Source organism: Centrocercus urophasianus, unplaced genomic scaffold, assembly GCF_019232065.1.
Source record: "Centrocercus urophasianus isolate 14NV4802_14NV808 unplaced genomic scaffold, USGS_Curo_1.0 seq_10, whole genome shotgun sequence".
In the NCBI taxonomy this organism is placed as follows: domain Eukaryota; kingdom Metazoa; phylum Chordata; class Aves; order Galliformes; family Phasianidae; genus Centrocercus; species Centrocercus urophasianus.
Window position 1 is genome coordinate 19,896,770 of NW_024884142.1, and position 24,687 is coordinate 19,921,456.

Genomic DNA, 24,687 nt, shown 5'->3' on the forward strand with positions numbered 1-24,687 from the left:
GAAACAGATTCTATCACTTCTCTTAAGCTGTAGCATACTAATGGATACATGTTTAATTATTTGTTTTTTAAGTAAGTCTAAGGGAATTTTTTCTTGATTCTTCAGCATCAAAGGTATCTTTGTGAACTGTAGAGTACCATAATTTGAAGATGCATGTATCAACCCATTCACAAATGTGGACAATTTTTAACCATCTCTTTTTTTTATATATTGTATTGCATTGCATTTTATAGAAGTGGAGAGAGGGAGCAGGAGAGATGGAAAATTTGATTTGGGGTACCAGTCAATTGCATCTCAACTTCTGATAATGAGCTCTATACCTTTCAGCTGAGCACTTACAGTGAAATCCAGTTCCCTAAATGTTGACATCAGATGCCATATAGAATATTCTGTATTCAGCCTCTGTATTCAGTCCTTAGGGGATGAAATGAACTCTAAGTAGAGATAGACATAACAGTTTTATAACAGTACCATAAATTGGTACCATTAGGCTGGCAGTCTTGATGGGATAGTAGGAAATAAGAGAATGGAATAAAGACAGAGTGGGCAGCTGTGAACTGTGCAGAATTTCCAAAAAATAACAAAAAATAGTGTGCACTTGTCAAGTTAATCCTTTGAGGAATTTAAAAGCAAAATGACAAACTGATGAACAAACCAAAAGGTTAATTCTGTGGCCGTGTTTTGACTGAAATACAATGCCTGGGGAGTCCTGAGAGGACGATGAAATAATGAAGGCTGAAGAAATTTGAAGCTTGAGATGAACACTGGAGTTTTAGCTGTGCTGAGGAGCAGTGACAAAATCTAACTGTGTGCAGAAAATCTAGGAAAAGAGTCAAAGCCATTCTCCCACTGAAGTCTAACAGGAAGGAGTGATTCAGTCAACATAAGATAGGATGCAGAGAAAGAGAATTTATTTTTTGTGAATTTATGTGAAAAAAATATCTCTCAATCTAAAGCTTGGATTTTCCTATTAGTGATATTGGAAATTGAATTTCATTTCTAATATCACAACATTTATTACCGTTATTTTAGGACTTTATTAATACAATTTTTTCCTAATGTATTAATCTGTAATGCAACACTCCATATATTAAAATATTTAGTTCGAATTTAGATAATTAATCCCAAATATAAATGTCTAGACCAGTCCTACAGAATAAAGGTACAATGCTATGCATGTTATATATGTTCTACACTATGGTGCAAAACAATCTGGTATTCTGTTTTATTTATTTGTGACTATGCTCAATATGTGTGAATTACATTTCTCACTTAAAAGGGAATTTGGAAAAAAATAAATAAATCCCTATTCTGATAACAGTAGTGTTGATTTTTAGGACTGGAAGCTGTAATTACAGCTGTATTACTTCAGTTGACAAAGAAGCAATTACATGCCACTCAGCCTTAACTGAGTTATCAAGCATGGAGAATACTTTTTGTATAACTGACGAAAACATTTGAAAAATCACTGAGTGATGTACAACTTTCCTCTAGCTATTCATACTTGCAGAATACTTTAGAAATTTTTGAAACATTCCAGCTGAACACATACCCTTAACACATTAAACAGTTCACTGGTTTCCGTATTTTTGTTTTTGTTTGTTCGCTTCAAATTAGCAGTGCTTTTTACATCCACATTCAAGACATTAGCTTCCATAGATTTCTATTACCATCCTCTCCACATCAGTTTCGTTTTCCTCCTACTTTTGCTATCTAGCCACTGAAAAGTACACTATTAACAGATGTGATTTACCAACTAAATGTTAAAAGTGCAGTTTTAAAAATTCTGTACACCTCAGAAAAGGCTAGGGAAATAACTACTTTTTTTTTTTTCTTTTGAGTTAGAAAAACCCTCCTGTTTTAGTACACATTCTTCACATCAAAAGAATATGTAGTGAATGTAAAGGTACATCTTGTGAAAGGACTGCACCAAAAGTAATTCCTCCTATTATTTTGGCCCATGATGTCAGAGGCAGATGTTGATGGCATGGCAGCAGTGGTTAAACCTTTGGTTATATTTGGTTATATCTTGTTGCTGTGTTACAGATGGCACCAGAGAGACAGTAGGACAAAATGACACCTGATGTGGAAATGCATATGAAGCAAAGATATGTAATTGAATTCCTTCATGCAGAAGAAATTGCACCCACTGACATTCACCTATACTTGCTGAACATCTGCAGAGACCCAACAGTGGATGAGGGCACAGTGAGGTGCTGGGTGGAGCATTTCAGCAATAAAAACAACATGAAAACAAATCATGCTCCAGGCAGCCATGCACAGCTGTCACACCACAAAATGAAGAGTGTCTCAACCAGCTCATCTGCATGAATCAACAGATTGTGGCCACAGAATTGTGTACTGAGCTGAATATCAGTTTCAATGCATTGGAAATGATGCTGGCAACATTGGAATATTGTAAAGTCTGTGCTCAGATGTGTCTCATGTAAGCTCAAGCAAGAAAAGAGAGAACACCACATTGAAGTTTGTCAAGCCCTGCTGAGCTGAAGGTGAGAATTTCCTGCATTGCACCATTACTGGTGGCGTCTTAACTATGAGCCAGAGTCAAAATGGTATCTCATGGAGTGACAACGTGTGAATTCCTCTTGAAGAAAATGTTCAAGACACAGCCCTCAGTGGGTAAAGTGATGTGCACTGTCTTTTGGGATAGAAAATGGGTGATCCTTCTGGATTTTCTGGAACCCGGTCAAAGCAGCAACTCTGACAAATTGCAATGCTGACTATGTTACAGAGTCAGACTAGTGAAGAAGACAATCATTCTCTTCTGAAACAGTGGGTTACCTCTGCTGGTGCAGTTCTTTAGAAGTGCAACTTACAGGCTCTTTTTCCTCAGTGGCAAAAATCTATAGCTAATGGTGGTGGCAATAAAGAAAAACAGAATTTTGTTGCTGAGAATTGGTTCTATCAAAGAGTGTTATTTTGCTCGTTGTATCTGTGGTATTATCCATGGAAATAAATAAGAATCATTACCTTCAGAGCAACCTATGGACATTCTGTGATCTATTGACAGTAACTAGTTCTTGTGGTTACGTGCCCTAATAGCGGCACTAAACTGACCGTTGCACCTGGCAGAACGCCTGTCTTCAAACTTCTTGTTGACAGTTGCTTGGGAAATTTAAGAATTCAAGACTCAAGTAGGAAGGCAATATCTGAACAGTATTTTTTAAAATGATTCAGAGAAAAGAATCTATAAGGCTAATGTGAGATTACGTTTTATGAACATGCTAGAGAGGAAAACAGCTGGAAAAGCTGGACACATACTGTGCAGCCATTATCTTTTTCAGTGTGCAGCTAATTTAGCTACACATTTGAAATTGATGATGAAAAACTTCTTTGAATATCTGATAGAAGAACTAATTAGCTACAAATTACTTTCATCATCAAAGTATGTTCATATAAATATTTTCTGGGTTTACGCTTTTAAGTTTAACATTAACAGAACATTTCTAAAGATAATTAGTAGTAGAACATAATATTCAATTGGTTATTTAATAAATCATAACTTCAGGTCTGAATTCCTATTTACAATTTACAGTGTTTATGTCATCAAATTATGAAGTACAGGCAGAATATTAAATCTCATAATGAGCTAAGTCTACTTTCCTTGACTCCACAGTGTTCCTTGCCATATATAAAATTGCAGTGTTCTTAAAATACCTAACAAATTATTAGAGATGCTCACTCTTGTAAATACAGCCTGATGCCACGTTTTCTGCAGGAGCACTGATGACACTGGGGAAACAGATCATTCTGTGGGAACTTTGAAAATCCTTGTGAAGAGATATAACTTAGGACCTCCTATAGATGCTGACAGAAATCCGGCAGGTACATGAAGCACTGCATTAGCAATAACACCACAACATACTTTGTTTAAAGTAATCATGCTGCTTTAGCAAATTAATACTTGCTGAAATTTTCAGGTAAGTGTAACTGGAGATCTACAATAAAATAAGGAAACTATTTTTATTCAAAAAGTAAAGAATGAAACCTCATTGATTATGGCATTGGAAGTCTGCACCCTTCAGTAGTTTAAGCTATGGATATTTTATTTCTGCTGACAGAAGGTCCAAACCTCTCTCTTCATCTGAACTAACTGGACTATTCTTACATATTTTAGAATATTTGCAAAACTAATATTTTGTCTCAATCTAAGAATAAATTTAACTTCATATTGTTCTCAAGTTAAACATTCAGACATTAGAGTAAAACAGAATAAAACAGAATAAAACTTCATATTTCTTCTGAATTTTTGACAATTGATACGAATCTGAGAACTTAAGTGTCTATGTCATTCTATTTTTCATACACCACCACTGAATTCTTGAATCTGATTCATTTTTTCTTTTTCTACAGATAGAATTTTTAGGTAACTGAGGATGCATAGAATTAGAAATTTAGGAAATCTCTTTAAGGGCAGAATGAAGGAACTGACTGGTCTAAACTTGAAAAGAAGGAAGTAAGGAGATGCAAACTTTCAATATATAAAGATCTTTATAAAGACATTCTCTGTGCCCATTTTTTATGTTAAAAAAAGCTTTTGAATAAACATAATATTACAATGAGTTTTATTAACAGCTATCACAGTAGCATATATACTAACCCAAATGAAAAACATGACATGCTGATGCCTTGCTCTTGCAATGACATAATAACATAGTCAATCTCTGTTATATCCAGTGTTAATTAGCTTTTCTGCACATTATTTGTATCAGTAGTTAAAATAACTTCTATAAGGATAGATTTTCACACCACTTCATGTTTCCCCTTCAAGACTTGTGTTTAATAATAACATAAAAAACATACCGTTCCGATATACCACAGAAAGATTTGAACAACATCCAACAATTTAAGAATAATGAATAGCTTCTTAAAAGTACAAACAATGAAAAGCTTCCTCAGATAGACTCTAAATGTTATGTGTATTTTCAGCATAAAAAAGGAAGAAAAAAAATCCACACCAAAGTACAGAAGTTTAAAGTAACACAATGATATTTTAAAAGCCCATATGTTATTTTCCCCTTCTGGACAAAAAGAAGAGAAAACCAGAAAGCAGCATATATAATAAAAGTTTCATATTAATATAAAACTTTTTAAAAAAGCTACTGGAAGGCCTACATTTGTGATAAGCCTTAATACTGTTATTCATTTCTAATGCATGTGTAAAGCAATAAAGGATCAGTGTGACACAGTATAAACACAGAAAAAAAAATCCAAATCTTAATTACAGAGCAATCAATGTCATATAGACAAAAACCCTCAAGAGAAAACAATGAGGTGATATTGCTTATCTACTTAAGAGTTCTCAGCAGCTGTCATCCTGTGCAAACAAGATGACTTTTAATGAAGGATGTATTTGAATAAAGGCAACATTTTATCAAATACTTCCAAGAAGAACTTATTTAAGCCAGAAATGAATCACATCAGTGTTTGCTTAGAAATACATTAATTGTGAAAGATGGAACCATGTGATGCTAAGAACGGATTCTGAGAGATGGAATAAAATGAAGAGACAGAGACAGAGAGACAATGACAATAACTTCTCAGGTGAAGAGAACTGTGTGATATTAGAAGAACTCTGAGGCAGTATAGAGGGTTGTCACATGATCATAATGATGGGATATAGATTTTTTCAAAAATCTTTTCAAATTCTAGAGTTCATACTGCAAGTTTCTATGTTTGTCATATGTTTGTCATTCTTACAGGGAATATAATAGTGTAATACTCCGCACATTTACGCAATGTCTCCATACTAAAGTCTCCATTACAAGTACAATTCACAGTTCAAGAGGGAAGACTCTTGATAATGCTACAAAATACATAATTTTAATAAGCAGACACTCAAGACAATTTTTATTAGTTTGTTTTTATCAAAGAGATCATCCAAGCTATTCATAATGGCAAATCCCTCTGCAATGATTAAAGGGACCCTCGCTATAAGAATGTAAAACATTTGACAAATGCTGATATCAGACTAAATCGGCCATCTAGACAGAGGAGACAGTTATGAGCAATGTCAAATTTTGTCTCTGAAATAAAAACTGATTCTAATGGGGGTTAATTTTTTATAATAAAAAAAGTTGGTGGTAAGGAACTCATGGTTTGTTTCCAAATCTATGAATCCTAAAATATATCAATTGGTAGTTCCCAAACTCTTATAGACTCATGAACAAGAACAATCTGGGTTTTACACTTTCATTTCTCTGCTATTTGATATTTCCTCTGAAATTGAATTTGGGCTCTTAAAGAAAACTGAAGCAAATGGATATGTAAAGAGCTTAAATTGCATGAACAAAACTAAAATATATCTTTCTAGCATTATACTGAGATACTCTTCACTGATTAATAATATAATGTTGTTATGATGGAATTGGAAAATATCCTAGGATCACAAAACCTAAGATATGATATGGATATACAAACGGAAATGTTTGAGTTGTAATAACACTTCTATAAATTTCAAGTTTAAATTAATTTTTGTTTGTTTTTTTTACACTCAAGGAAAAAAAAAAATCAATATTTTCAGTACATGTGATAATGAGCTAAAGAATATGAATCATATTGTGAAAAGTTCCTTCAATTTGAAATTCTTTCTCTTGGAATGCTATCATACAATCCCTAATTGAGTTACAAAATAAGACAAAAATGCTTTCTAGTGGGATGTCCTCTATACTAGCTCATGCTCACAGAATCACTGAATTGAGTTGAGTTGAGATTACCCACAGTTTGAGATTACGTCACATCTTGCCACCAGTAATGGTGTGATGCAGGAAATTCTCACCTTCAGCTCAACAGGGCTTGACAAACTTCAATGTGGTGTTCTCTCTTTTCTTGCTTGAGCTTACATGAGACACATCTGAGCACCAACTTTACAATATTCCAATGTTGCCAGCATCATTTCCAATGCATTGAAACTGATATTCAGCTCAGTACACAATTCTGTGGCCACAATCTGTTGATTCATGCAGATGAGCTGGTTGAGACACTCTTCATTTTGTGGTGTGACAGCTGTGCATGGCTGCCTGGAGCATGATTTGTTTTCATGTTGTTTTTATTGCTGAAATGCTCCACCCAGCACCTCACTGTGCCCTCATCCACTGTTTGGTCTCTGCAGATGTTCAGCAGCTTCGTAGTGTCACACATGCTTTAAATGTCTCTCTGAACTGGAGCAAGTACCCTCACTAATTTATAAGAATAAATTGTAAATTAAAGATTAAAAAACCCATTAATTATCAACTAGTACAGATGACAGTCTGCCTATTATACTATTTATGTTAATCATTGGTAGTGATAGCATACCTCACAGTAAATACGTAATTATATTGGTATTGGTAAGAAACCTGTATCCAAGATATTCAGTTTTTTCAGAAATCAGAGTGTCAAGCATTTACGCAAAACAGAAAATTATTATTAAAAAAACAAAAAACCATTACTAGCATTATGGAACTCATCTAATCCAGTGTTGAAATATCTTATCTTAGAACAGATGTGTAAGATTGGCAGATGCTCTAAAATACTTGTTTGTCTTTTCTGAGATTGTTTAAACAACTCATTTATATGTAGCTGTGTATTGAAACAGAGTAATGATACTGTTGATCTCATCCCTCCTCATGATTGGATTTTCCTGTTCTGTATGAAAACATTAATTCCCATCAGGATACTCTGAATTTGTGTTTGTGACTAAATCTACAACACCTTAAGCTGCCTAATAGGGAAACTAAACTAACACAATTAAAATTGTGTACTGGAACATGACCAACACTTTATTGACAACAGCATCACATTTCCTGATCAGAAATTTACATTTAGTATAGGAAGGATTCACTGAAGTACTTAAGAGACTCAATCTAAAAATATCCATGCTAATTCAGTTAAAACTCTTACAAGTAAAAAACATGTAAATGTATACTCATGCATATATACACGTATTTCTTATAAAAAGGTCTTATAAGCATCGTTGAAATAGAGTTGGAAAATCACATTTGCAGTACAAGGCTTTCCAGTAAAACTTACCTTTGAATCCTTCAGCACAATGGCAGGAAAAGTTGCCAATTAGATTCATACAGATAGCTCCATTTTTGCAAGGTGAACTTGAACATTCATTAATTTCAGCTTCACAGAAGGGTCCTCCATATCCAACCATGCAGATACAGCTGTAATTATGCAAGTGGTCCTGGCAGAAGCCATACTCAGAGCACTGGTTTCCAATGCAGTTGTCTATATCAATTTCACAGAAAGTGCCAGTGTAACCAAGGGGACATATGCACCTGTTGAAAAGATTAAAAAAGATGATCTCTGATATTAATGGAACTGCATGATAATAACACAATCATTACAGTTAAGATGGGGCAAAATAGCAGCATTTAAAATTAAATTTCCTATCACAATATTCAAATAAAATCTAGTATATGCTACCAGTATTATGGGTTTTAAGGATTTTTGTAGTAACAAGAGTTAGTTGCTTGCTACAACACTGTGAGGAGAAAAAAAAAAAACAAACTGTATTATAGAGATTTACCAAGTTTATCTCCATTTAAAGAAATAAATACAATTTGAAACATCCTGCTTTCTTTAGACATAAAACCAATATAAATGTGCTTTACCATTAGATGCAAAGGTTGTAATTTCTGTCTGTACCTGGAGAAAAACTCAATATAACTTCAAAGAAATTGAACTGATTATTATTTCCACAATTTGGTATGACATGTAAAATTAGAGATGACTTTCTATGCTTCCTTCTTTTTTTTTTTTTTTTTTTTTATAAATGTAAACAGAATTGGATTCTTTTATTATTTCATAGATGATTAACATCTTACAGAATTCCAAAGCTCTTATATTCAGCAATATTTTCCCTGCTTGTTCATTTCCTTATCCTGTTTATATGTGTTATTTAATGGAAGAAACTGCTGATAAGCTTAGATATTCACAATCCACAGAGATATTATTTAGAAGCTGGAAACACTTTAAGGAAGCCTTGATTATAGCAATTTTCTGTACCAATCCATCTGGCAGAAAGTCTACTTTTTTTCAGAAGTGAATGTTTATGAGGCTTTTTCCTTCATTCTTTGCTTGCTATTCTTCCATTTTTATATTAGACTTCTTGAAATTTCCATTTCAGTATTTGTACGTCCCCATCACATTTTCAAGAGGACAATTTTAATTCAGTAGAGAAAAGACTCCATGTAAGACTGAATACAGAAAGACAGAATGATGGGAACTGATTTGAATGTCATTTTTTCAGAAGTTTTCGGCAATATAACTTTTGGACTAAGAAAGTTATAAACCACCAGTGGTACACATTTTTCTCTGTTCAGTTAAGCTCTTAATTTTATCTGCAACTCTTCTTGGCAAGAGAGAATTTGAAGAGCAAAAAAACTTAATCTATGTACAAACTATAGATACCATGGGATCTCCATCTGTCATGATACAGAGGAAATACCTCTGAAGAAAAAAAAAAAAGAGGAGTAAAGAAACTGTTATGTGTAAAATGAATAGCTCCTAAGCTTTAAACCAATTATTTATTTTTATTTTTATTTTTATTTTTTACTTCCAAGATAATATGTACTGCTAGTACTGAAAATTCAAGAGTAGCTTCAGAATATCTAAAAAAATGAGGAGCTCAAGAAAAAATATATATTCTCAAGTGTATGCCTGACAAGAATAACATCTCCTTTTCTTTCAGCTGGCTCCTTGCAGAAAAATTCAGGTGTCTTCCTGGTCCCTTGGAAAAAATTTCATAAGAACAAGCCTGGTTTTCTGCTTTTCATTGTCAGAAGGTGCATTGATATAACTATTTTAGGTCAGAAGAGGAGAAAATTTTATCATGCGTTCCGACTGTTCCAAACTGTAGTGTTTTACTTCACATGGCAGAGCATTTATTTTATTTATTTCAGATGATACTAAATCAGAAGATGTACTTCTGATGGGCCAAACTGGAGATTGCTTGTAGTAAATTCAGTGAGATTAAGAATTCTTCAGCACAACCACTTTTGCTTTATGGATCCCTTGCTTCTGCACTACAGTACCTACTCAAGTAGGCGCAGCTACCATATTTTTCATTCTGGCCTTAGCCAATCCTTCGCAAAGAATGAAGCTTTCTTCCTTCTTGAGGGCTCCAGATGATTCTGTTCCTTTTGGAAGGAATACAGCTCTCAGATTATCTCACAGAGTTGCATTATAGCTAAATAAAAATGTTGATTTGCATAGATCGTTTTCCTCATTGAGCATGAAGATGCAAAGCACATGCAACTTTAGTTATATTTAGGTCTCTAGCTATACTGACCAACAGTAAAACTTTGGTATGGAAAGTATCATAGAATCATAAAATCATAGAATCGCAAGGTTGGAAAGGACCTATAAGTTCATCCAGTTCAACTGTTCTCCCATTGCCATTGCTAACACAAGCCTCTAAACCATATCTCATAGCTCCTCAATCAGACGCCTCTTGAACACTGCCAGGGACGGCAACTCCACCACCTCCCTGGGCAGCCATTCCAGCACCTGACCACTGTCTGAGAGAAAAAGTTTTTCCTTATGTTTAACCTAAACCTCCTCTGGTACAACTTGAGGCCATTTCCTTGGGTCCTGTTGTCTGGGAGAAGAGGCCAAACCCCTCCTCATCACAACCTCTCTTCAGGAAGTTGTATGTAGTTAATCACTCTATTTTTTTAGTTAACTATAGACACAAAAACCATTTTAAGTAATTATTTTTGGGTGCAATCATACTTGGAAAATGTAGCTCACCATAATAATGAATAGAACATTTAACTTACAGATTTTCTGGAAAGGATAGAAAGAAGGAATTTTCTTTAATGTCCTTGTTCTTACTACTAGTGTAGCTCATCTTCAAGATCACAAAAGAGTTACACAGAAACAGAATTAATGAAGAATGTTCTAATTTCAGTTTCACGTTTCCAACTCCATGCTATCAGCGATGATATCAAATTTCTTTAATACTTCAGTGTCTGACTGTATCTAAAATAACTGAGACTGAAATTTCCTGGTTTCCCAGCTGAAATTATAACTAGATACCTATGGATTTAATATGTCATCTCTTGCAGCGGATAAATCAAGCTCTCATATGTTTAGACATTTATTCTACGTTATTGCTGAAGAAAAACAAAAATCTAAAAATTCTCTTGTGACTTTAGTGAGAAAATTTTGCATAGTTTAGCTATTGCTATTTTCTTGCACATACAGTAGCTGTTTTTTTTTGTTTGTTTGTTTCTTTGTTTGTTTGTTTGTTTTCAGTGTAATACTAGGTTAGAAAACCAATTTAAATCTGAATCTTCCTGTCATATGAAGCTCAGTGACTGATGTATATGGTTAATCATGACAAGAACTGAGGCAGTGGCTCAAAACAGTGGACTATAAGACTAGTATTGCAGAAAGAGGTTTTGTTCTGTTATTGTTTGTTCAACATATTCGTTAACACAAACAGGAGTATTAAAATTCTCTTCATAATCTAAATTACTACTGAGTATTCAGGTATGATTTGAGAATGAGAATTTTTGAGAATCATTTATCTACTATCCTAATGCAGGTTGAGTTTTAGCAATAACAGGGCATAGAAATTCAGTAAATACTTTAGAAACATAACAGAATATTTGACCTCAAATTCTAATTGTATTTTTACAAATAACATTAATACATAACATCACAAATGGACAGTCTATGAAGACCAAGACAGTTATGAGTACATTAATAACAATCATTGATTTAAATCTGTACTTCATAGATTATCTTTTTTTTTTGAAAAAAAAAAGGAGACTATTTTTGTGAAGTAAAAATCTAAACTAGTCACATTGTCAATGTATTTTTTGTTAATTTTTTTTGTTAATTGAAAAATAATCGTTATTTCTGACATTAATGTTTTGAACACCTAACAGTAAGTTGTACTAAGCAGATATGCAGTAAAGCAGTGCAGGAGTCAGCCTGGCCTTGGCCTGGGATGGGTTTCACCAGATTAAGTCCTATTAGCAGCCTAGCAGATTAAGCTGCTGCCCTGCTGTAGTTCCCTGATGGGTCTCTATGGCTCTGCTGGGAGGGGGGACACCCAGCAAAGACCTGTGGAAGCTAATAACACCCACCATCTAATTTCTAAATGTTTCTTAAATTTAACATATAATTACAAAATTGGAATTCTATGGGATCATGGATTATCAGCATCTGACTGCATTTATCTGTAGCTCTAGCATTTTTATAATATTTTAAATTATGCAGGATGTTTGAATTATGCTATCATTTCACCTCTACATCAGTCTGTAAAATGAGTGTTGAACACATTTTTGTTAAACACCATGCTGGTATAACACTCATATTGCTAAACTTCAAATATATTTTCCTGTCTGTCCTAAAAGTAATATGAAGACCAGTAATCTCTAAGCAATTGGTACTTTTACACTTGTAGTAGGAAAAGGCTGTCAGCATTTGCTTTAATGAATATGACCTTGTGTTATTACTTCAACATGAATAAAATACTGAACACGATATCAAAAGCTTTCAATGATAAATTGATTTCAGTTTTCATTTGCTGTAAAGCTAGAATGCTTCTCTCCAATAAATTAAGAATCACTATAATCACTAAAATATTAGTATTTCAAATTTTTTTCATATTTTTGTATTATTCACATCATTGTTCACCCTTAGTGTAAGGGTGGTTACGGATATCCCAGTACATTACAGTAACCACAGGTGTACAAACAGCACCAATGTTTGTATTTGTAAGTGAATCTCTAGCTCAGTAAACATGTTTTTGTCCTTACCAGTAGGACCCCCTCAGCTGTGAGCTGGACCAGCAGCGCAGGAATCAGCCTGGCCTTGGCTTGGGATAATGTAATGAATAAATGTAAAGGACAGACTCAGATAATTCAGGCATGGAATTTAGTCTAATGAGTAACATGTCACTGGAGTATGGACAGTTACAGTGTAGCTGTAATGTTTTCTTAACAATACCAGTAAGACATAACTTTTTATCTCCTAAAACCTATAGCAACAGCTACGTAGGTAGGCAAGTTCACATTAATGAGCCAGGCACAGCAGCTGTCACAGTGCACTTTCAGACTGCTTGCACAGAAATGATGTAGAACTCTGGCCACTGAGTAAACTGTGGCCAACTAATGAATCTTTAAAACAAGTGAGAAAAGCCAAGGACCAGACTGGAGATATATCTATACTGATCTTTGCTAGATGACCCAACTATTTTCTATGTTGCCATTGAAAGCACACTTAAGATGAGCCCAGCAGATTAACTGCATTTATTTAGTATTTCTGCATCTTTCATGGGCCCTAAGAGATGGAAGTCAGAAGATGTCAAATCCAGGCTATTTGCTGGGTGTGGTAGGACTGTCCAACCAAGACTGGCAATGTGTTCCACAGCCTTCACACTGGTATGAGACATGGCATTATCATATTACAAGAAAAAGGTTGTTTTCTTCTCTAGCCTGACTGTAAATTTGAGCCTGTATCAGTCAGAATTGCTGCCTTGTCCAGATTCTAGGAAACCCAGAAGGATCACCTTTATCACCTTTTTCCTATCCTGAAAGATGGTGCACATCACTTTACCCACTGAGGACTGTGTCTTGAACTTTTTCTTCAATGGTGAATTCACATGTCATTTCTCTATTGACTGCTGTTTTGATTCCAGCTACTAGTGGTGGTCAAGATCATCTTCTGGCATGTGGATGAAGTTGGCCTATTGCATGGAATCTGCCACATTCATCATATCTGCAGCTAAATCAATGCAAAAGTGTGCTTTTTGGAGGAATATATCACTTCAAATGCATTCAGATCTAGTTACGATATCTCAAACAGCACAGACTCAGCTGGAAGTGCAGTAATTCATTTGGATTAATAAGAGGCTTTGTGGAAATCGGATTGTGGCCACTTTAGTTCTAAGAGGAGGCTCACTAAAAAAAAAGGAGATTTTATTCCAAGATGTTATTCCTATTATGTTGTTCCTGTTATCTACTATTGCTTGGATTTCTATCTGTATCACAGTTGTAAGGCTTGAAACCTAGTGCCTCTCCTTCATCCAGAGCAGCTCCCCATGGTGAATTCAAATTCCCTTTATGTTGAATGTATGTACAACTATATGCCACTACCGTTTTAAAATTTCAAGAGTTTTAAAACTGAGAGGAGAAACAGAGTCAATAGAAAGTTAGAAAAATTTCAGTTAAATGCACTTTTTCAATCTGTAAAACTGTAACAGCTCACTTTGTAGAAAGCAACAGTTTAAAAGTGGGAGAAGAGTGTTGTTGAAACAAAGCTGGATACCCTACATGTTTTTCTTGTCTTCACAATGCTATAACAAGCCACCACTGAAAGAATATGACAATCACTTAAAAATTTAAAAATTATGCTTCCTTCTAGTTTATACTGCAGCCTTATATTCAAATATCTATATTACAGATCACAAAGGAAAGCATGTATTTGACAGTTTTGCCAATATTAAAAAAAAAAAATCACAAATAAAATTTCAACCATTTTCTTCAAAATTATCATTCAGATTTTATAAGAAAAATTGTTCCATGTCACACTCAGGCTCCTGAAAGTGTTTACCGTTTGCTAAAGTGGATGGTTTATTTTTTTTGAGATTTTGCTGGTTTATTTTCCTTGTCCAGAAATATAAATATTTGTGACGCTTTCCTTTGTTCAGACAAAACAGTCTATCTTATCCAAGTGTGCTTCATAAGCTTCTAACATCACATCAATACCTGTATTTATTCACTTCATCTTCACATGTGGCTCCATGTTGGCACTGGTTTATCTTACAGTCATTAATATTCTCCAGGCATGTTTGTCCTGTCCACCCAAGAGCACAAACACAGTGAGATCTTTGGTTGTCTTCATCATAGTAACAGCTACCTCCATTTGCACACACCTGAACATAAGAATTACAAGAAAATATGAAGAGGCTTTTCTCTAGATGTTGACTGTTGATTTGATGTTGGTTTAGTTTCTTTGTTTCTCAAATGAGCTTAACTGAATAACCAATGATTACAAACACTGCTATTTAATATTTTATTATTTATCAAAAATCATAGTATCACAAGACATTTTACATCCTGAGAATGTAAAATACTGAATGCTACTAAATCAATGTATCAATTAATTAATTGGTAAAACCCACTCATGATTCAATTTAACAGTGACATTTATCCTAATTCACTTTAGAATATAAACATTTTAGGAGAGGTGTTAGTGACATCATCTGCAGCCATTCCTGCATTTAAAACAGAGATGTAATTTAATTTAATTTGTGGTCATCAAGAAAAACAGATAAAGCTTTTCATAATGATTTTGATCCACAATTTTCATAATGATTCTGATTCACAACCTTGAACCTATTTCAACAGATTTATAGATACTGATGTATCATGAAATCACAGAATATCCTGTGTTAGAAGGGAGACTCCCGCAAGTATTGCTGATTCCAGCTCTTGGCTTCACATAAGAGGAACCAAATAAAATAAAATAAAATAAAAATAAGAAGAGTGCTGCACAAATGCTTCTTGAACTCCATCAGCACAGGACCGTGCCCACTACCCACTGGTGCAGTCCTGTCCCTACCCCCCCGCTGCCCTCCCCTGACGCAGCTCCATGCCGTTCCCTCGGGCCCTGTCGCTGTCGCACAGAGCAGAGCTCAGCGCTGCCCCTCGGCTCCCTGTAAGGAGCTGCAGCCGCCATCAGTCCTCCCCTCAGCTCTTCTGCTCTGTGCTGAGCACACCGAGGGACCTCAGCCGCTCCCCATATGCCTTGCATACCCTAACCCCTCCTTTGAATCCATCCATAACCCTACTTTGAACCCACACATAACCCTCCTTTGAACACATCCGTGTAATACATCACAGTATCAATATCTCTTGATGTTCTCCCTCAGTGTGCGTATAATGAAAAAGTAATAACACTAAGCCAGAAAAACACTTCTCTTAGCTTTTTTTTTTTTTTCTCTCCTAACATCGCTTACTAAAACAGCGTCCACTGTATTTTCCAAACATTACAGAAACTTCTAAGTAAAAATAAACACTCTTTTCTTTATTTTCATTTGAGGTGTACATTCATTTCCATGAAAAATTTGCAGGAGTAAAAATGGATAATTGCATTTTCTTTTCAAAGCAATTAAGACCTCTTTTTCTAATCAATTGGTTTCTAAAGAAAATGGTGTCTTGAAGATGAGCTAATGCACTAGTACTTCAGTTTGATTGAGTCTGAATCTCTTTAAAATGCCATTAAGATTTGTAATAATAACAGTTCTTGCCAGAAATCCTGTAAAATTCATTTGTCTTTGATTAAGTTTTAAATTGACCTGAAAACTGAGAGATTTTTGCTGTGCTCTCAGTCCTGAATTTTAGACGTAACTTGGAATTCTTTTTCAATTGGACGACTACTTGAAGAGGAGCACAGCTCTACATCAACACAAAGAAATGTTGTATGTGTACAGTCTTAGAAGTATTCACTTTTTTGATCAATGTCTCTTCTTAATTTTTTAATTAAGCACTTCTGCTTAAATAAAAATGCTGAGCCTTCCTATTTCATCAAATTTAAAAACAAAAACAAACAAAAAAAAACCTTATACTCAAGAAAAAGTAACAGTTTTCAACACCTAATTTTATTCTAAAAACCTGTTCCACTCATTGATGTTTGCACATACTTGGTCAAGTATAACATTAATCTTTGCTTTAGGATAACAATATTTAATTTGACTACCTGTGCAAAAGTGATTGTGGAGTTAAGTACATTCAACTCCCATTGATTTAATTTTTATATCTTTCTACTTCCTTGTAGATTAGGTAAGCTCTAAGATTTCCTCCATTAAAAAAACCAAAAACGTGATCATGTAAATTATGGGCTATAAACTGTAAGTAACTGGGAACTCAGTTAAATGGATCCATTGCAGTACTAAGACTTATAAGAAGGTAAAAAGTAGAACAAAATCACAAAATTGTTAGCACAAATGTTGTTAACGCTAACAGTGTTTTTAAATCCTAAATATCTCCTTCATAAAGTGTACCCAGGCCTTGTATTAACATATTTTAATATATTGAGTACTGTGTGCAGGCCTGGGGCTCCCAGTACAAGAAAGACTCAGAGCTCTTGGAACAGGTCCAGAGGGGGACCACTAAGATGATCAGAGGGCTGGAGCACCTTTCCTATGATGACAGGTTGAGGGAACTGGGCTTGTTTAGCTTGGAGAAGAGAAGGCTCTGGGGAAACCTAATTGTGACCTTCCAATACTTGAAAAGAGCATTTAAACAGGACAGCGAACAGCTGTTTTCAAGGTTGCGTGGTGATAGGACAAGCGGGAATGGTTTTAAACTAAGACAGGGGAGGATTAGGCTAGGTATTAGGAGGAAGTTTTTCACTCAGAGGATGATGACACATTGAAACACATTGCCCAAGGAGGCTGTGGATGCCCTGTCCCTGGAGGCATTCAAGGCCAGGCTGGAAGTGGTTGGCAACCCTACACATAGGGGGAAAATAGATGATCATTGTGGTCCTTTTGAACCCAAGCCATTCTATGAATCTATAATGTAATTTAGAAAAATCTTAGAAAATTAAGACTAAAGTTATATTTCAATATCCTCTTTAATTTAATGTTATTCAATAGTTTATACTGTGAAGCTGTTGTTCTTTAAGATTTTAGTGCAACTGCAACAGCTTTAAATTTGAATTAAATCAATGAAATATATTTTTTGCATGTAATGTAATTATAAGTTTTCTCTATCTGAAAAGTTAATTTTCTATCAGTTTAAATCTTGAATACTTTCTGCTAAGATGATAAAGGATTTTAAGAGAAATTAACGCTAAATTAATCTGATAGTGAAATCAAAGTAAAAGCCTGCACATTGTGTTTTCCTAATTTCTCTCAGAAAATTTGCTTGTCACATTTTTATAGAGTAAATACTTCTAAATTAAAAACAAACAGACAAACAAAAAAACTTTTGGAAAGAATTGTATACTCCCACCAATAACTTTTTTTCCCCAAAGTCAACCTTCTTCATAGCTAGAATTAAACACAAATCTTACTGTTTAAGCGATGATAAAAAAGGACTGTGGTGCTCTGTCTCATCACACTTCTGTGATGATACTGCTTATACTGTCAATAAACATAGCTTAGCATGTTGCCTTGATTAAAAATGCAAGCAGAATCAGTTCCTTCAAACAGGAAATGTTACTACAGAAAGGAAAGATAATTAATTGTTACATGATTACATTTTATTCTTCTTTTTATTTTAGCTTTACAGTAAGGCAAGTAACTCCACATACATGGCTGTGTATTCTCCATGTGACGTATTGTCCACCGTTAGAGACAACACCATGTGTTTGAGGAATCTCATCCCAGTGCAGTAATTACTTCCTAACAGTTCTCCCTGAATACTTTTCTTAGATTTCCCTACAGTTTAAATGAAACTGATTTTTATTATTATTATTTAATCTACATTTCAGGCATATAGCTATTACAGTCTTCAGACACTCTTACTGCAAACGCAACTTCACACAGATACTCATATTTTTCTCAAAGTGTAATTTTGATTCATCTGCCCTGTGTTCTTTCCTAGATTAATGATACTTCAGGTAGATAAAATGATTTCCTTAAACCAATCAATAAACAAAAAACACACTAAAATGTAAACGTTTAATTTTCAAGAAATATTTGCTAAAAATATCAAGGTAAAAGAAAGAAACAACCATCTGTATTTTATATCATCATTCCATAATTAATATGATTGCTTTACTTTTACAGATGTGCCTCAGAGTTTTCATAAACTTGCAGAGCATGCCAATATGAGGACCATGACAAATATGAAAGTTGGAGTGCCTCTAAGTATGCATTGAGCAAGTAAATATTCTTATTCAGAAGGTGGGAAATACAACTCTAACTGCAGATATAGCTGGATAGTTTGTGATTGTTCAGCTCACAATACTTTGTGAAAAATACTTTGCGAAAAATACTGTGCGAAAAATACTTTGAAAAAAATGCATTTTGCGATACCCAACATGTTCTGGACAATAATTCAGCCCATGGCATCAGTCTGGAGCTAGTCTAAAAAAATCAACCTGAGATGTATTCAGTGCAGAATCATGATCTTCAGCAAAAACTGTTTCTCTCTGTCAATTTGTCCTTACATTCCACTTACCAATGTAGGCAGACATAAATAATTACACTATGCTTGAAATTTGACATAAAATACTGAAATTTTATGTTTCTGGCAAATGACACTCTGGCATTGTGGTCAAATTTATAAGAAATTCTCATTAGGAACACTGTTTCTTTTCAGTGTCTACATACAGTAGTTCAACTGTATGTGCAAGGTACAATAGCAGAGTAACACAGGGAATGGCCTACAGTATTACATCAGTATCCTACCTCACTAAAAACCTATTCTAGACAAAGAGTGAGAAACACTGAAATAGTAACATTTTCCCCTTTTCGTAGAATTTTAAAATCATAGAATCACCAAGATTGGAAAAGATTTCTGTAACATTCAGAAAGATCAACACGATGGAAAGGTGATATAAGAGGTGTAATGCCAGAGGAACAAATGTAATGGAAAGGAAGGAAGAAGGACTGCTCATCAGTCTCTGAAGATCTAGGCTCACAGGGAAACATCACAAAGGACAGATCTCCACTCAGATCCATCCACAGTGCCAGTGCACCCTTAAATGGGGTTTAAGAGAAAAGGAGCCAGGTTTCCAGTCACACAGTGGAATTGTCGTCACCTGTGCTCCCAAGGCTGACCCAGTTCTTTCCCCAGGTACTCAATCAGGCCGTGACTCAACAGTTAATACACAACCTCCAGGATCATCGAGTCCAGCCATCCACCTACCACCAATATTTTCCACTAGACCATTTTCCTTTTGTACAACATCTAAACGTTTCTTGAACACCTCCAGGGATGGTGACTCAACCACCTCTACAGGCAGCCCATTCCAGTGCCTGATCACTCCTTCAGACAATAAATTTTTCCTAACATCCAACCTGAATTTCCCTTAGTGCAACTTGAAGCCATTCCCTCTAGTCCTATTGCTTAACACATACATTCAAGTAGCTGATGACGTGTTTATGTTGAAATCACTTTAAAATTATGACACCAATCATTTCTCTTGCAAGACAGGATAATTTTTTTAACAATGTAGATGTTTTGGTATTTTTCAAAATCTCTGTATTATTGTTTATCTACTGACACTTGTATGTCTGCCTGAATCTTTTCAAAGTTTGTCATTGCCTGTTTTTGACATAGATGACTTTGTGAGTGCGGAACCTCAAACAATAAACACCAGGAATGTCCTGTGGACTCCATGCTAATCTCTGCTGAAGAAATGAAGATCTTTCAGGTATGACAGCTATTAGCCTGTAGTGAGCAACCAACTAAATGCATGTGGAAAATCAAAAATGCACACAATTCACTAACTGGCTGTCATACTAAAACCTGAGATATGGCTACCAGCTTTGACAATGATTTTGATAGTAAATGTCTTTTTAGCTTATCCCTGCTGCATGTTTTTCAAGGATGAATTTAATCAGACAACTCACTGGCCTGTTTCTCTACTGAGTTGTCATATGTTTTGACAACAAAAGAAAAAATTAAACTGATGTAATACTAAAGGGAACTGTCTCTTTCTTTTAGAGATATATAAGATTTTAATTAAGGCATTAGCCTATTCCTATAGCTATGCTGTAAGGCACAGTAAAGCTTGCTCTTCTGCCTACTCCACCTTGGACTAACATGTTGCAATAAAGTTATTTGTTATTTCTGCTGTTCTTAGCAATTCTCTATGAATTCCTATTAATAAAAATGGTGGGGGATATAACATATATCTTACATTCTAATGAGACAGGGATATTTTCATTTTTCCTTTTGATGTCATACTGAGTAGATTTATTTCAAAGAAAAACAACCTAAACACTTTAAATGTTATGCCAGTGGGAAAAAAAAGTTCATGTTAGTATCATTCTATGTTTATAAAAAGATAAAAGAACCCCAGTGACTTATATTTATATGAGAAATATTAACATTCTTTTTGATTTACTGTGCTGACTGCACAAACTGAGTCAAAGCAGTTCAGCATATCTAAGGTACAAATGGAAATGGAAAAAAAACTGAAAAAAAGGCTTACTTTTTCAAGCAAGAGAATAGTACTATAAATATAATATTGTATATCCCACAGGTGAAGAAAACAAGTAAAAAAAAAAAGACATATAATTCCTTTGTTTTAGTTATCTTTCCTATTAGAAAATTTCCTAGTTATTGGCATTATGGCTAAAACAAGTGGCCTGTAGAATGGGAATATAAAGAGATAGATACTTGTGTATGTATAGTCCACACAGTCTATGTAATGTTTGTTAAACAAATTAAATATTTGAGGGTTTTAAAGCGAGTATTACAATAAAATGTTTCAGTAGCTCTCATCAGCATCCTTGGCACACCATCACTTCCCATCCTAACTAGTCATAATAATTATTATATCATTATAATGTTATGCCATGTACAATAAATTTGCACTCAGTATGACAATTTAAATTATGAAATTGTTAAAATTTACCAGATGCTGAACAATTTAAATGCAAACCTTTGAGCTAGTGGGTATTTCAGTAATACATTTTGTAGTCATTGGTGAGTGTGTACTCATAGACTTCAAGGTGACATAAATGTTAACTGCTTCTTCATAAATGCATTGTTTGCTCCATATAGTATATTGTTATGTGGAATGTATTTCGATAAAAGAATTGATTAAGCTTTTGAAACACTGGTTATCATGTGTAAGCAGCTGTTTGGAAGGGGTAAATGGCATTCTCTACATAGCTGGTAAAATAGCTATCATAATGAACAGGCGCTACAATATTTCACTTTATCATATACCCAAATCTCTGTAACTCAAGGGCCTGGGCCTACACTCTACCCTGTTATGGTGGAATTAGGAATATTATCCAAACCAATGACTTAACTGAAGGGGTCACTAAAGGGAAGTGAGGAGGATATACTAAAGTTCTTAAATACATCTGCATGCATACTGGATGCAATTTTGACCTAAATATTATCAGCATCTAACTCAATTTTCCAATTACATTTTTATATCAGAGAATCATAGAATGGTTTGTGTTGGAAGGGACCTTTCAGATCATCTAGTTCCAACCCCCTGCTGCAGGCAAGGACACCTCCCTGTAGACCAGGTTGCTCAAAGCCCCATCCAGCCTCGTCTTGAATGCTCCCAGGGAGGGGGCATTCACAACCTCACTGGGCAACATGTTCTGCTGTCTCACCACCCTCACAGTAAAGAATTTCTTTCTAATATCTAGTCTAAATCTACCCTCTTCCAGTTTAAAACCATTTCCCTTTGTCCTGTCACTACACACACTTATAAAAAGTTTCTCCCCAGCTTTCCTGTAGGCCCCTTCAGGTTCTGAAAGGCCACTATAAGGTCCCCCCATAAGTTTTCTCATTTCTAGGCTGAAAAGCCCCAGCTTTCTTTGCCTGACTTTGTAGGGGAGGTGCTCCAGCCCTCTGATCGTCTTTGTGGCCCTTCTCTGCACCCTCTCCAACAGCTCAATGTCCTTGTGTTGGGAGCCACAAAACTGGACACAGTACTCCAGGTGGGGTCTCATGAGAGCAGAGTAGAAGGGCAGAATCATCTCCCACGACCTGCTGTCATGCAACTCTTGATACAACCCAGGATACTGTTGGTTTTGTTGGGCTGCAAGTGCATGTTGCCGGCTCATGTTGAGTCTTTCATCAACTGACAGTCATCTCTCAACCTTTTGTCATCTTTCCTTGCAGAAACTTTCCTAGCAGAAACTTTCCTAGCAGAAACTTTCCTTGCAGAACAGTTAGTCTTGTTTTAATTTTTGTTGTTCGTCTGATCGTGGCTTTTAACCTTGTCTGTGGAAATGCAGTTTTTGTCCTTCTCTCTATGCATCGTTTCATCATCAGCCTTCTCTCTAATAAGTTTTAAGCACATCAAGACATTTCAAGGAATTTTTGCCTCAAATTCTTAGAAGGTTCACTACATAGCAGAAAGTAAGGAGCAGAAGATACCAAGAAATAAACCTATAATGAATAAGACAGGCAGAGCTCAGACAACATGAAGTTTGTTTGGTGGTGGTTAGACTAGTCATGTCATGCACTTTTGGTTTCATGTGTTACACAGGAAAGAAGGCTAACATAAGAATATAATGAGAATGAGTATTTGTATTTTGTTTAGATAAGCTGTGGGTAATGTCAGCTCACTGCAATTAGAATAACCTGTTTGGTTTCCCAAAAACACTGGAGGGAATATATAACTTTATCCTACCTCTGTGTTTCCAATACATGGTGATAAACATGTGTAATTAAATCCATGAGATTTATTCATGCACACTGCTCCTGGGGCACAGCTTATATTGTAGAGTAGGCAGATGTCAATATCCAGTTCACATCTTTCACCTTCAAAACCTACACCACAAAGAGAATGTTTAATCACAGTTCATTCACAATATTGACATTGTGTCTGTTCATGGTGTTAGCAGTTAATACCACTCTACTAAAGTAATTTGGCAGTTTCATTTCCTATACAAAGAAAAAAGAGAGATTTTACATAAAATATTATTTGCAGACATTCAGATATATCATTACTTTTAAAATAAGTATTTCAATAGCATTTTCTTGTTCTGCTCAGAAAACACTATAAATTTGCAATGACTCACCCATGGGGCAAATGCACTTAAAATGGTCCTCATAGTTAACACATGTTCCTCCATTTTCACATGAATTGGAATTGCAGTTATCAATTTGCACCTTGCAGAATTCTCCTGGGGTTGAAAAAAAAAAAAATCTTACTAAGGTTAAGAATGAATTTAATGTACATAAAAACAAACAAAAATGCAACAAAGTAATGAAACCATACTAATAACATTGGTAAAATGTCCATTACTTTAAATAATCTTTCTGCAATATTGCTTAAAACCTTGCATAAGGTTCTAGACAACTTAAACATTTATAAAAAAATTATATGCATGCTTTGAAATTTAAAAAATATAGACAATAGGAAATTAGATGCTTCAATTTTTTTTTTTTTTTTTTATTTTTTACAATAATGCAATAAATAACATTATATAGACAACTATGGACAACTTGAGCTTACATTAACAAAATTGCAATTTACTCACTTTGTACTGGTACTAAAGGTAACTAAATCTTTCAAAAAAAAAACTAAACTCTCTCAAACAAATCTGATATTACTGTGATTAATAGTTTAAAAAAAAAAAAAAAAAAAAGGAGCCAGGAAAAGAGATAAAATATGATTTTATGGAATACAATTGGCATAAAGAAAGGCTAAAATAGTTAATAGATGTTTTAAATAGGAAATGAACTGAATGCATCTAGGAAGTTATGTTACCTCCTAGAAAATAAGTTATTTTTTTCCCATTAATTTTATTAAGGTAAGGAAAGTAACACTGGGAAAAGAAAGCTGGAAGAAAACTTTGGCCCCATTCAATAAAGATTTTTGATCCATTTTTTCATATTTATTCATGAAGGTGAAATTGAATTGTTCAAAAAGCCCTTGTGAATAAACATTAGCATAGATCAAACTAGGTTAAAGATTTATTTTGGTATAAAACTGAAATCCTTATAAAAACTGAATCTTTTAAGCAAACTTTGCAACTTTTCACTGCCACAGTGAGGTCATGAA

The 24,687-nt window shown here is 34.7% G+C and overlaps 1 protein-coding gene across 1 annotated transcript in view; it reads right to left on the minus strand.

Moving 5' to 3' along the window:
- The window catches only part of EYS (eyes shut homolog), a 660,788-nt gene extending 637,024 nt beyond the window's left edge, over window positions 1-23,764 (minus strand). The window contains exons 1-4 of the mRNA XM_042829470.1: window positions 23,702-23,764; window positions 23,311-23,450; window positions 14,733-14,899; window positions 8,032-8,285 (exon numbers count right to left, since the gene is read on the minus strand). Coding sequence (XP_042685404.1) covers window positions 8,032-8,285; window positions 14,733-14,899; window positions 23,311-23,450; window positions 23,702-23,705 — 565 coding nt within the window. The 5' untranslated portion in view covers window positions 23,706-23,764. The remainder of the gene's footprint in view (window positions 1-8,031; window positions 8,286-14,732; window positions 14,900-23,310; window positions 23,451-23,701) is intronic.
- Between the last annotated feature and the right edge of the window lie 923 nt (window positions 23,765-24,687).